At 39.4% G+C, this 15,157-nt stretch overlaps 1 protein-coding gene across 1 annotated transcript; it reads left to right on the top strand.

The window, feature by feature from the left end:
- Positions 1-122: 122 nt before the first annotated feature.
- On the top strand, positions 123-14,494 carry LOC139742709 (anoctamin-8-like). The gene is made up of 15 exons (XM_071653235.1): positions 123-135; positions 602-845; positions 1,599-1,785; positions 2,469-2,682; positions 4,254-4,384; positions 4,810-4,971; positions 5,969-6,162; positions 7,578-7,728; positions 8,145-8,219; positions 8,613-8,802; positions 9,678-9,778; positions 10,222-10,413; positions 11,368-11,499; positions 12,234-12,344; positions 13,343-14,494. The coding sequence occupies exons 1-15, from the start codon at positions 123-125 to the stop codon at positions 13,673-13,675; spliced, it is 2,430 nt and encodes an 809-aa protein (XP_071509336.1). The 3' UTR covers positions 13,676-14,494.
- Positions 14,495-15,157: the final 663 nt, after the last annotated feature.

Below are 15,157 nucleotides of genomic sequence, written 5' to 3'. Positions count from 1 at the left end.
TCTGCCTTTCTACCAGTAGTGCCAACATTCTTAGTACCTAGTTGATTTGTCTCGGAATGTGAACAGCACTGTACTTATAGTGTAAAGTGTATTAAAGTTAGTATAGTTTTGTCCTATCTGACATGCTGCAGTTGGGTAATATCTTCACAGAAGTATCAAACTTAGATTTCAGCATGCTGATCATGACCTTGTATAAACACTGGTAGAGAGCCCTGTAGTTATATCTGCATGCGAATGGTTTTGATGCGGAATATTATAAACTCCAAATTTTATTCAAAATATACCTTTCACAGTCCATGTTGGGTGTACATTGTATTTGCCCACAGGCCCATGCACTTATTCTGTTATCTTTAATGCAGCAGCTGATACTCCTGAAATCCTACTTTTATAAGCTGTGTATTCTGTCTACACCCCAAACATTATTACCCTGTGATGTGATGCATGGAGTCACTATTACACACTTTGTATTCTTGTGATAAAATTCCCATGTATGAAGTCATCCTTAATCCACCATTTCATTTCAAAAGATTAGAAAAAGGCTTGCCTTCATTCTTCTTCTGTTTTTTCTGTCTTCCCTCAATCCCACTACCACTACCACCAGCGCAGCTGTTTGGGGAGAACTTTGCCCGCACCAACAAGTACATGCGTGCCAACCGGCTGTGGTTGCACACGGTACCAACCCAGGACTGCGAGGTGGTGGTCATATTCCCAGCCAAGGCTGGGGACTCTGTCCTCATGTGGGTCCTGGCCAGGCTCAAGGAGAGGCTACCGGAGCTGCTAGTGGCGGTCAGGAACCACGCCCACACTGGCACCTGTGGGTTGTACTTGTCGGCATCATTTGAAAGGTACAGTACAGGGCCGGCGGAGCGTTTTCAAAAAGTGTGGGGGCCCACTTCCGGGTTTCATGAGCTAACAAGCAAAAAAAAAAAAAAAGAAAAGCCCCTCAGCTCATCTCTCCTCTTCCATTTCTGGGTTTCTCTAGCTGACAAGCCAAAAAAAAAAAGAAAAAAAAAAAAGAAGGTCCTCAGCTCATCTCTCCTCTTCCATTTCCAGGTTTCTCCAGCTGATAAGCAAAAAAAAAAAAAAGAAAGGAAAAAAAAAAGGTCTTCAGAGGAAAAACGTAACTTACTGCGCTCACACTTCAAGATCTCTATCTATTTCTATTTAGTGCCACTTACGTACTTCTGGGTTTAAAAAAAGTGTGGGGGCCCAAAGTGATGACACCTTATGTAGTCCTTTGTAATGTGCACAAAAAGAGTGGGGGCCCGAGCCCCCACGGCCCCCACGGCTCCGCCGGCCATGCAGTAGTCTTCTGGCTCTCTAGGATGAGTGATATCTCTTGGTCACTATATGTGACCTCCCAGCTCAAAACTCACAAAAAAAGTCACAAGTTAGGATTCTCTCTGAAATGGGCTAGATATTTTTTTCTTATATTTTTATACACTTAGGAGGCTACCCTGAGTAAATAAGACCATATTAGCATCAGTACTTAAGATTATTCCTAGTGACCTGATATCTATAACACCAGTCATACAGTAATTTCTATCTGCAGCCTGTACGTGTAGAAGCTGTAATGTGATTAGAGCCTCAAAATGCAGGGAATTGCAAGTGAGCATTATTGCTCCCTCCTCATCCTGTGTATACAGCCTCCTGAAGGGAGCCGAGAGTCTGTCCATTCGCAAGCCACTGAAAACGGAGTATGGAGGAGGTCTGAAGGAGTTCACCTGCCTAGAGGCAAGCATGTTTGAAGGCATCGACGACCAGGAAGAGTTTCTCTCGTCACAGGTATAGATTTGAATGCTGGAGTTAAAGATTATGTTTTAGTGCTCAGAAACATTGACTTGAACTGTGCGTTCATGGTTTTACCCCATACAAATATATACATATTTGATACAGATATTATCAAGGAATATATATACCTGGGCCCTGTTTCATGCTGTTTGTAAAGTTATGAACAACTTACGAGCGACTGGTGATCAGTTCTGATGTGCTAAACTTATCAGAATTTCCATAATTCAGCACAAGAACTGATCACCAGTTGCTCATAAGTCATTCGTAACTTTACGAAGAGCTTTATGAAACACCCTGGGCTCAATACTGACTTTTTTCTCTGATGGCATATTCGGGTTACTAAAATCTTTAAATCTGAAATCCATTTTGAATTGTAATTGCCAGATCAGGCCACCAAAAGATGAATTTTTCAGAAGTTTGGTTTGCCTGACATAATATTTTAGTGGCCCCAGCCCACTGGGCCACTGCTAAGAGTCAAAACCTGTATACAAACAGTGTTAACACACAAACTCGACAATCCCATATAATGCTTTAACTTATTCAGTTATATATCTGCATACTGAACCTCGTTATAAAGAGAAAGAAAACATGAAAGAGATATTGCCATTCATTGTGTCTCACCAAGAAGTGCTGGCTTATATCGTGACTGTATATAATTCATCCTTCCTTTCTGATAGGAACGACAAGCTATCATCAACCACATGCTTGAAAATCTGCGTGCTGTAGAGGGCGACAAACTGGGTAAGGTGAAGTTTGTCGACAACGAGCCCATCGTGCCTAAGCTGCAAGCCAAAGGTGTCGTCTCCAAAGTTTTCCCACTCCACAAACAAGAGGACCTCAAGATTCTCAAGAAGACTTGGGTCCAAGCCTTCTTCAAGCCTCAACCACTCGGTGAGTGGGAAAAAAACCCCCACTAACATTTACATAATAAAGCGTAGGTCACATAGTTTTCCTGATCTGTTCCTGAGGCTTGTAGAACCCAAATCCTCAGATGGGGAGAATGTTGTGCATATGTCAGACAATTCTTCTGAGCCACATACAATATTTTTGGACATCATGAAGTGCTGTGATGTAAAAGATTTTTCTTGAAATCGTAGCATTGCAGGCCTAGGAAGCATCATAAACCCTGTTCGAGCATCATGCAATACTCTTGTCACCATCATATAATTTTACGGATGATCGTTTGACAAGATGTGCACGAACTACTGTATACGCCGAATATTTCGCGAATTTCACGAGTCAGCTGCTATTCGTGAAATTCAAAAACACATGAAAATATTTACTCAAATGCCGATATGAATGTGACGTACACGTATACATTTCTCTGTTCAGTACAGGACTCTACGATCGTGAATTTAACTACTTGCGAAATTGTCGGGAAGTCCCGATTCACAAAAAATTTAGACCCATGAAATATGTGGCATATACAGTGTATGCATTGATGTCAGGTGACTGGCACTTGCGCAGTTGCTTACAAACCTCAGAGACCCAGTAGCATGGGGAATTCACTGCCCCCTTCCCCCTTTAAATTCCCCCCTCCCCCCGAATTATGCCCATTGGCGAGTGTGTGCATCGAAGCGTATGCTCACCGGTAATGGTCACCTCCAGTTGAAATTTTTCAGCTGTGTTTGTATTTACATAGGGATTAGTGATAAAGCTGTGCATAATTAGTAACGGGGATCCTTGAATATTATGTCCAAGTCGGGGCCAGCCTTTCCACTCCAGTGTATCCCCATGTTACTGGGTCTTTGACAATCCAATCAGCGCACAATGCTTATCTGATTATCTTGAATGTTTTTTCTGATTGTAAACTGCAGTTTTTGAGCTTGGACTTGAAGGTACTTCATAAATGATGTGAAGGGAAAAAAATCACATGTTGTAGTACCACACAATTAATTGCAGCAAAAAATTGTACAACACAAGGCCGGTGCCACAAAAACAAAAACAAAGAAACTTTCTGGTGCCACTTCTGGGTTTCTTCAGCTGACAAGCAAAAAAAAAAAAAAAAAGAAAAAAGAAAAAAGGCCTTACCCTCACTTAGAATTCTAAGCCCGGTTAGTCTGTAGAATGCAGATATTAATTGATCCACAGTTTGTCAATGTGCAATGTGTGGAAGTGTGCTTTGGAGTCATATCAACAACATAGATTTGCAGATTACCACATTAAGTTGTGATGAAGGGCAAACATTCGTAATTACATGTGTGCTATTTACCAATTTTGTATTTGATAGTAAACTGTTCTCTACCTAGTAAACGACTCTCAATCCTCAATGAGTAATATTTTTGTACTAGTTTGGTTCATCATCAGTCATTTTTTAAGCCTCTTTTATCTTTGATCTTGAGTAATCACAGTAAGGCTAAAGGAATGTTTATAACATCCATAGAGCATTGAATTACACTCTTTCTGATCATGTGATTCAAAGACTTATGTTTTGTGTGTTTGCTTATTTGTTTACTTGATAGATGCAGTATGTGACTATTTTGGTGTAAAGATAGCCATGTATTTTGCCTGGCTGGGTCACTACACACAAGCATTGGTGTTTCCAGCAATCTTTGGTCTTCTTGTCACCTTGTATGTGGATGAGGAAGATCAGGTAAGGAGGTTCAGGCTTTAGAAAGAGTAATACTGACACCCTATCATATATTTGTGTGTGTGTGTATGCTGTTTTGTGTTGCATTGTTTTGTTTCATGATTAATATATGTTGACCGTTGAGGTGTGTGCACATGGGGGGGGGGGGCACCCTTTAGGATCTCACAAACTTTAGCCTTTTACAAATCCAGTAAACCTTAGTTCCAGATTGCTAAATTTCTTGAGCACTTTAGGTTTCAGTGCATGCCATCACAGTGGCCTATGTGTGGGACTGTCATATTCTTGGCAGCTTGTCGTGGAGAATGAACCAAATGCCAGTAGAATTAGAGTTAATGCAAAGTGTACAGACACATACAAGTGTATTGCCCCATAAGATTTACAATATCAAGATGATTTGCTTGTGTTTCTTACTTCATTTCTCATGCCAGGTGAGTCAGGACAGGAGTGTCGTCTTCTTCTCCATCTTCAATATCATCTGGGCCTCCCTGCACCTGGAAGTGTGGAAGAGAAAAGGCGCGGCCCTGGCCTACCAGTGGGGGACGATGGATTCCAAGCATGAGCTCATCGAGGAGCCGAGGCCTCAGTACAAAGTGAGTGCACAGAAAGCATTGTGTGACATTCTGTGTGTAGTTAGAGTATTCAGTGTGCAGTGGTAAGAGTAGCAAATCATTATCTACCATGATGCTTGCTGGCCGGGCAAAAGGGTCCACATGTCAAAGGTCATTAATACAATACAGCAGATGGGAAAAAGCTTGAATGTGCCAAAGTCAGAATGCTTTGTCACGTATTTAAAATTTTGTGCAGTCAAAATTAATTTGAAGCCCCCATAATTTGAGAATGGATATCCCTCTAGCAGACTGTAGAGTGGTGAAAGTTCATTTTCTTTGAGGCTCTAGTGACAGAGTGTGTTTTAGATGAATTGGGTAGTAAATAAGAAGACTTGTCTTTTAATCCGATGCCTGACTAAATACGCAACAAAGTACTTTGCTTGGATGAGAATATGGCTTGTATTAGCTTTCTAATCTCAATGTGTCCTCTGCTTTGGAAAAAAAAAAATCTAAAAAATGTGTATCATTAGATGTGATGTCAATATTTTGTAGAGGTTGGAGGGCAGGTGACTTTGAGACTGTGAGTCAATGATGTTGCTCTCGTCTTTTCAGTTTAATGTAGATTGTCACCTACTGTATATGCCATATATTTTGTGGGGTTTTATTTTCACAATTTTTTTTTGTGTTGGGTGCTTTTTGTGAGTTCAACAGAACACAAAAATATTAATGTCCATTGAATTGTATTTCATGCTCGCAAATTTAACCACCCACAAAATTGTTAGGAAGTCCAATTTCAGGAATGAACATAGTGTTGTGTCCAGTATGTTGCTGTTCTATGAAAACGTGTAATACTTTAAGATGTCCTGGCTCTCCTGATTTATGTCTGATTTTTGGTAAAGTTTTCACCATTCTTCGTCTTGTGTTTCGTTTATTTTTCGTCATTCAAATCAACTTGAACACAACACAGAGTGAATTTTCTACTTTAAAATAAACCTCTCTGTCATTTTTCCTCATGTAAAATCATATCTCTCCACACCAGGGTGACCTGGTGGTCAGTGCTGTGTCCGGCAAGCTCCAGCCTTACTATCCGAGCTGGAAGAGGAACGTCTTCCGCTACTTTGTCACGCTCCCTGTCATCATCCTCTGCTGTTCCATCACGTTCGTCTCCATGTACCTCATCGTGGAGTTCCAGGAGTGGGTCAACCTCCACATCGATCAAGGAAGCTGCCCCTCGTAAGTAACCGATTTCTTTCTCCTTCCTCGTGCCCGTCCACCAAAAGTTTGACTGAATTCAAATAATCTTCTCTCATCGAAGTCACCATCTGTTGTTAAAAGCACTTCTGCAAAAGATTCTTTGCCATCTTTAAACTAGATGCCATTTCCTTTCTATGTTTTATTTGCTCATCACTGGCTAGCTTTTTGTGTTTATGTTTTTCCTAGAGTTAGTCAGCCTTGTGGGCTCAATATCAAATCTAATGATTTGACTACAAGTTGGTTTTCTATCCGATTAAAGAAACTACATTCAGACCCATCTGATGTGGTTTTTGGTACCCTAGGGTACCAAATAGTAATATGCCATTTTGTCTTATAATATTGAATTCTTTTTGATAGTTCAATACACTGTGTTTTAACCCTAACTAGGCCGGCCCCCCCCCCCCCTCGACGTTTCGCGCAATGTATCGCTATTGCGAGAAGCTATTGCCACGACATTTTATGACTTTTTTCTTTCGAGTTTCCTGCATCTTTTGACACCAAATTTGCGATGCCCGAGTGTGCGGTTCAGAAGTTGCGCATAAATATGCACGTGCATGTCAGACCAAAAATTGCTCAAAAACGTGAATTCGTGTACAATTTCAATGCAAACTGTGTTTACAGGCAAATTTCATAAAGCATGATTATTTTGGGGTTTTATTGATTAAAATCAATTAATATCATATTTTCTTGTTTGGAACAATGTCCCGGACAAATTTCATTGAAAAAACAATGAAAAACATAAAGTCGAAAAAACAAAGAAATACATAAGAAATTCAAAAAACAATAAAATACTTAGGAAATTTTTTCTGATTGTGCAATTTTTTTCTCTTACATTTGCTAAGTACACTAAAAAGAATATTTACACAAAAAATGTGCCTGTTTTCAGCTTTATTTAGTGATTTATACCAACTTGTTTGATTTCATGCATCATTATGCATAAATTAGCATAATTTAGTGCAAATGATAATTTTTGAAAAATTAACTTCATGGTACATTAGATTACATCATAGGCAATGTGTGTGCCAATTTTCGTCGCGATCGCGCGGTCGACGGCCGAGATCTGGAGGGGGGCCTGGGAGGCAACCCCCCCCCCCGGCTCTATCATCTGCCTAAATAGCCCAGCCTAGTTAGGGTTAAAAAAAAATGATGGAAGTAATGTATACTGTTTTATGAAGACGAATTTGTTCCTCTGTAATTATAGGTCTGGGGTCAGCCAATGTAAACTGGAAATTAAATTCTGTTCATTATCAAGAATAGAATTCTAAGTGTCAGTTTCTTTCAGTCAATACAGTAATTTCTATTAGAAGACCACATGTCTGCAATGCCAATGTCATTATTAAACACAGCATCATAATAAGAAACAAAAGTGATGATTTGAGTGTGTTCATTTTCAGGTGGGTGGGATACATTCCCAAGATCATTCTGACAGGATCTATCAGCATCAGTGATGTTTTCTTCAAGAGAGTCGCCCGCTGGCTGAACAGGATGGAGAACTACAGACTTCAGAGCATGCATGAAAACCAGCTCATCCTGAAGCTAGTAACAGTGAGTGTGGAATAACAGGACTTTGCACAGAATGCAGAAAATTAAATCAACCTGAAGGTAGTAACAGCGAGTTTAGAACCACAGGACCTTCCAAAGGATAATGAAAACTAGGAACTTCAAGGCATTTTTTAAACTCATTCAATAGTTAGATTCAATAGTGTCGTGGTACTGCATTGATTCAAACATGATCATAATTATGTAACCAGTAGTGTCAGAGATTTCCTCCAAATTGTTTAATGTTCATCTTAATGGTACACTTGACAAATAGAAAAAGAAAAATGATGGCATTACACATATTGATATAATTATACACGATACTTTTCTTTTTTTAATTTACAAAATTTTAGGTAGAGTATCAAAGAAAACACTGAAATGTGCATCTTTTCTCTTTCTCTATCAACCTCCCTTCCTTGCAGGTGCAATTCATCAACCATTTTCTACATCTGTTTTACATTGCCTTTGTGTTGCAAGACATGACAAGATTAAGAAAGGTAAAATGTAATAAGATGATATGTTTGATACAAGTAGTGTTATGAAAGTTTTATGCTTCAGAGAAGACATTAAGAACTGCCTTTATTGTCCTCCTAAAGTGTTGGTGCAATGGCTTTACGTTAATCGCACATTCACACAATGAGCAGTGGCGGATCCAGAGGATTTCTCTCTCTTAATTGTTTGTATCATTCTCTTTTTGTTGCAACCGTTTGACAAAGTGCCCTATATCAACATAGATAAGCACTAAATTGATCAGTGTTTTGGTAGTAGCCATGATTTTTAAAAAAAAAATAGTAATAATAATGGGCATACATGCTCGGGCTGGATTCGAACCAATGACCTTCCGATCTTTGGACAGGCATCTTTTTTTTTTTGTTCCTTTGATTCACCAGACATTAGCCACAGTATTCATCCTGAGACAGCTGACTGGCAACCTGAAGGAATCAGTTCTGCCGTACGTCACAGAGACGCTGAAAGTGTACCAGATGACCTACCAGACAGCCAGCAAGGTGGAACGAACGCTGAGCGAAACCTCAAGCACCGCAGGAGATGACAAACTGGATTCTCCTGACCAAGAACGAGGTACGATACAGGACAGCAAAAGCTGCAAGTTTGGTATGATTGATTTGATGAGCTGGGTTAATATCAATGAAATTTGCTCTTTTTTATTGAATTGATTTGTGGATGAAGTATTTCTATACCAAATTTAGTGTCTGAGTGTATTATTATCAAATACACTCAGACACTAGTGGGTTTTTGATTTTCACTGTGGTATGTTGCTGGGCAAAATTGTGAATTTTATACAATGTGAGACATCCAACACTTTCAGTAACTTGCAGGCTTTCTGCAGGAAGTTAACCTATCTTTCAGCAAGTCAAACAAAAATCATTTTGGAAGTCAACTTTTGATTAGCCATATTCTTATATATGTTTTCATTTACAGAATATTCTTCAATTGTAATTTACTTTGAACTTTGACAATAATTACAATGACTCCAGAATGTTGTTTTCAATGCTAATGGGATGGTGAAAATGGTGAATAATTCATAAAGTGAGGATTTGTTTGGATGCACTTCTTCCTTTCATTAAGTTACGCTTTCACACTTTCAGTCATTAGAATTTCAATTTCCATTCTCCTTCTTCTATTATTCCTCCTTCTCTTTGAAATTATTAGTATACTTCTTACTGTTATTATGCCTGTTATTATTACCATTATTAGTAATGGTAAATTTAGAGTATTTTATTATATTATCATCATCATTATTATTATTATCATAATTTTGTAATATTTTTGTACTAGTAGTGGTATTTCCTTAGTTATCATATTCACAATCATCATTTCATGGTAAAGTGGATTATTAGTACGTGGGGGAGGGGGAATTGAGCCTTCAGCCTTTGATCTCCATGCAAACAGCATCCTGTGAACCATGACACACCATTACTCATTTGTGCACACAGAGACAACATCACCTGAAGAGAGGAAGTCGTCCACGTCTTCAGACGAGGAGAAGTTTACCATCACACAGGCAGAGCTGGAGTCAGTGATGAAGTCTTATGAGGTGAGAAATCCTCGAATAATTAGAACAAGCAGGAAGGAGAACTTACTATAGATTGTCATCGTTCTTGTTGAGATCGTGGGATTGCGCAAGATGTGAAGGAAGGAATCTGTAATTTCATTATTCAGTCTATTACGGTAAAAATTTATTTTCTTTTTAACTCAGTATGAACATCCATGCAATACTCACTGTGCTGCTCTCTTATGCATGGCCCTTAGACATGAAAAACATCAAAGACCAAAGGAGAGATGGTATTCATCCGCCAGGCAATACTGAGCAAAACTAGGAGAAAAATAGCTGCCATTCCTACGTATGTACGTCAGACATTCCTGAAATTTTGCAGTTGGTTGTCTGTGTTATACAAAGAACAACCATTTTCCAGAAATGTGGAGGCATCTGCATGACATCCTACAGCAAAATGTCAACATTGTTGTTGCGTTTGCCAGGATACATTTGATGACTACCTCGAGATGTTGATCCAGTTTGGTTACGTCATCCTGTTCTCCTCGGCATTCCCCATGGCGGGGATGTGCGCTCTCATCAACAACATCATCGAAATCAGGAGCGATGCCTTCAAGCTCTGCTCCAGCATGCACCGACCCTTTGGACAACGCGTGGAGAACATTGGATCTTGGCAAGTATGTGCAATGATGAACTGTAGTTACAAATGATGACACTGTTGTAATTTATTGTTATTATTGTTAGTTACAGAACAATAAAAGATTCATTGACACCGGACATAAAAGAAATGAGCTTTGAAATTTGACAATTTCAAAAGGTTAATCATGTGAATTTAAAAAAAAATGCGATCGACAATTCTTAACTGTTGATTCATTATGTGGATTGGTGTATGAGTGCTAGTTTTAGTAATGACCACTGTAGTTAGGTTCACACTGAGCTGCCATAACTTTATATTACTTTGTACATAGCTGCTAACTTCAACAATAGGGGTATCTTGAGGGCCTCTGATATTAAGTTAGGTGCCATGTTAATGGATCTTGCATTTTATAGGGGATAGCTAACTGAAAGTTAGCACAATGCGTAAAAGGTAGTGATCCATGTGAGCACAATTAGCAGTGAGCTAGTGGTCATACTTGACGCCTGTGAGTGCTGACTTACTTCCGCTTTCTGTGAAATGAGCACCTTAAATTGTTGGTGTGCCGTTACCTGGTACCAGAGATGTCATGCACAAATGCTCATCATACACATTAAACAGGGTAATGTACTAGTGTGTTTGTTAGACCATTGAGATATTGAATATGGATGTATTGACGTATACTGCATTGGTTTGCTCAATCGCCTAGATATGGGTTTTGCAGTATCTTTCATTGGTATGAATAGAGAATTTAGAGAGCCCAGCGGTATTGGTACTATGACTTAAAATTTCAAAAGTTTTTTTTTTTTTTTTGACAAGTCTGCGACATAATGCATCCTCAAGCCTTCTTGAAGGGCATGTACTTTTGTATACTTCAGTATCGTTTGGTCATGTGATTGCACATGGTCCTAGATATCTCCTGAAAAGTGGAGGGTATAGATAACACTTAATGCTGATTACTTGTATTGCATTATTTCTATGCTTGTCTTGAACGCAGCAAGCTCTGGAGGTGATGGGTATTTTGGGAGTGATCGTCAACTGTGCCTTGCTCGGAACCTTTGGTCAGGTGGGCAGGGCATTCCCCAGCCTGACGCCCTTTGGTGTCCTCATGTTTGTGGTTGTGTTGGAGGTAAGGAGCTACCAGAGTGCTCAACTAGATACCAAGAGAGATAGGTTGTCTCACGGTGTAAAATCCGAAAGGATAAAACATCTAGATAGGATGATGAATATGTTTAGGCTATCTAGATAGGATGATGGATATGTTTAGGATCTGTTGATGACTGATCCTTTGTGATATCTCGTAATTTGTTGTGTTTGTGTGACTGACTTTATTTGAACGTGTCGCAAGTTCTGATTGTGACTCGTGTTTTAATATAACAAATGTTTTCTTTCATATTATTCACCATAATCACAAGCCAGGCATATCTTACATTCCAAAAGAATATAATCACAAATGAATATGTACTCTTAACCCTATTAAAAATTGATAGTCTCCCAAGTGCTAGAGAAAGTTGTGTTTGAGCATATTGGGCTTATCCAGACATATCACTTATCTGAATGGTGGTTGGTCTCTCTACATGATAATTGGGGTTCTACTTTAACTTTTTTTTTATTATCATTTTTAAGGTTGTCCACCACTTCAGGAGATATGAATGTACACGTCATCTTTTGCTTTTGTATGTCTCTCTGTTTTTTGTCTATACTGTGTACTCCTCCAACCCTCATCATTCAATGTAAAGCAAATCTAATAATGTACAGGTGCAAGCTGTATATCTTCTTACACTATATGTATCTGTCTATGTGCCTGTCAACACATTTTTCTAAGCTCCATATTACTCTCTCTCATATCATTTGTTTACATAGCATGTTATTCTGGCGGTCAAGATGGCTATCTCGATGGGCATTCCGGACATTCCATATTGGGTCTCCATAGAGATGGCCAAACTGGAGTATAACAGGAGAGAGGCACTGAAGGTCAGTTCTCACTTCCTTATCCCCCTTCCCCCCCCCCAACTTTTATCCATCCAATTTGCTGTTGATGTTGCAAGCCTTACCAAAGATAGCCTTTTGACACAGCCTTTTCGCTGTATGATGGCTAAAATGGGCGAGCAAAGCAAGCCCAGTTGAGAGCGACAGCACGAGGGCCTTTTGAGATCTGCTTCACACATTATTATTAATGACCACATGAACCCTACTGAATAATCATATGAACAGGTTCCAGTCAGCCAATGGAATGACGCGCTGCCGACATCCTCTGTCTTGGCATTCCAGCCCATTCGCAGGCATCACTGACCACTTCTGGAGGTCAGTGGCATGCATTCACCATATGCAAATTGGCTCAGGCAGACAGACACGCAGATGGGTCATTTTTTGCTCCTGAAATTGTGGAGCAAAAATCTGTAATTCAAAGGGCTAACATAAGGATACGAATCAAATCTCAAGAGGTCCTCGCCCTGTCACACTCGGCTAGGTTCACTTCGTTTGCCACCATTCGCTCACCACCATACAGTGAGAAGGTCTTAGCAAAAGGCTATACTGAAGAATAGCTCAGTTATACAGTAGTTTTAAGTGTGATATTTTGTACTTGAACTGTGTGTGCAGATTAAGGCATTCAAACTAACTCGATTTTGATGTTAGTTCTAAGTGTTGACAAACATGTTTGTTTGTTTTTTATGTACAGGAGTTTGAAAGTTCAAACAGAAAATGGTATTGAGACATGTACTACTCTGTATACCTGAATGTAGCTTCAGTCAGATAAATAAGTTCATGTTTCATGAATACGAGTAATCCACAATTGATTTGAATGAATCATGTTCTGGTTTTGTTCGTTTGGGTTTTTTTGTTGTTGTTAATAATTTCCTCAGCATTATGAGAACATAAAATTCTTTGATAATTTGTGTAAGAAAAGTTTTAATACCTTAGGCTTTAGGTGTTCTTCTTGTTGATTTAGTATTCCATCCCCATATTTACAGAAAATGGAACTTGCCGCACTACACTGTGCCAAAGAGGGCAAAGCGAAAGAATCTTCCACTGGCAAAGATAGGGAGGAAGGCACCAAGAAGGATGATGGAGGGACAGGTGCTGGTGCTGCCCCGAAACTCAAGAGGCCGCAGCCGGGCAAAGTCTGGCCGTCAAGCATGACAGAAGCCGCGGCCAACTTCAAGCTGTTTGAGAAGGCAGGCAAGAGTGACAAGGCAGTGTCCACCAGTGACTTGGAGGATTGGCAGACCGGTGCTCATCAAGAGGTGGACGCAGGTGACTCCGCCCCGGTTGAGAAGTCTGAGCAAGAAAAGAAAGTTGACTGAAGAGCAGGAATGCAGTATGCAGGAGAGGATTCTTATGACTCATGCTCCCCCGCGTGAGTTAATGTGTGTGAGTGATTGCGTGTATGCGTGTTTGAGTGTATGCGTGTTTGAGTGTATGCGTGTTTGAGTGTGTGTATGTGTGCGTATGCGAAGCTGCATGATGACAAGGCTCCAGTGTGCTTTCCTCACACATGAATAGCTTCTGCTATGTTTTCGCTTCCTGGCTTCCAGATTCAGCTGGCTGTGAAAAAGATTAAGTTGTCCACAAACTCATCCTAAACCAAGTAGAACCCGTGTGCACAGTTACACAAGCCGTAAGGTCCTGTCCTGGCTGTGAAACTGACAGTGTGCCCGATGTCACCTGTGGCATTATGTACCATCCAAGGTATTTAGATTTAAAAAACAAAAAAAAAGCCATATTGTAATAATAGCTTCTCACCTACTACTCTGAAGAAAATTATTTTATGAATGAAATGCATAAATGTACATTTATTTTAGTGTATATTGGGCTGCATGTATTGGAACCATGGCATCTTATACACTGTTATGATGCCACAAGCCATTTTATGGTAAACCTATACAGGGTCGATAGATATAGTTGTATTTGTCTGCTGAAAAGCATGCACAAAATATATTTATTTCATGTGTGCATCTATTTCTATTATTTCATAAAGAATGTGGTCAAGAATTGGGTTAGAACGTAGGGTGGGGTTTATGATGAGGGTCATGGAAAGGATTTGAAGTTTAGATCATGCATAAAATGTAATTGCAGCTGAAAATTGCTACAAATCACTAAATATTATTAAATGATATGTTGATGGTGGGGTAAGTGCATATGTAATTAAGTTATTTGGGTTATGTTCCAAGGTTATTGTCTCACAGTTGTATAAAGTATTTTTATTTTTCTTATTGCTCCTTAAACTGGAATAAAGAAAGTTTCCGCATTGATGTACCTGCAGTGCTTTTGATAAAAGGATAACATTGTACTTTGTTTCTTGACGCTTCAATTTGTGCATTCATGTATGCCACCGAAGGGTAAGGGTGGTGTCTAATAGATTGATGATCTATCCATTCCTGATGACTTTTATTGATGAAATGTACATAACAATTTCTGATTTTGCCTTAATGCAAACCAAAATGACTTGAAATGATATCCTGCAATCTGAAATATTCTTGACAATCTCCGCCAGCCTAGGAATTGCCCCAAGGTGAAATTCCTCAGTGTCTTACTAACGACCGTACAGTATTCTCAAAACTGTCTCCATTCGTTCTGGACATGTGATGATTTATTAAAGAAATTCGATGGGTACGTGTTGTCCCAGTCTAGTAGCTGAAATCTTGTTAGATGTGCATAAAAAGTATCAAAATGAATTTTTGTTGTTCTGCTTTAAATAATGTATGTAGACTCACGGCTACAGTGACTGAGTTCTGCTGGTACTTTGCAGAAGCATTAGAGTGACAATTTTACTTATACTACGTAAA

This window comes from Diadema antillarum, unplaced genomic scaffold, assembly GCF_040938485.1.
Source record: "Diadema antillarum isolate AM-2024a unplaced genomic scaffold, OU_Dant_1.0 seq00001016_RagTag, whole genome shotgun sequence".
Lineage (NCBI taxonomy): Eukaryota > Metazoa > Echinodermata > Echinoidea > Diadematoida > Diadematidae > Diadema > Diadema antillarum.
The sequence above is the reverse complement of the archived record's forward strand: the minus strand, read 5'-3'. Positions and strand labels throughout refer to the sequence as shown.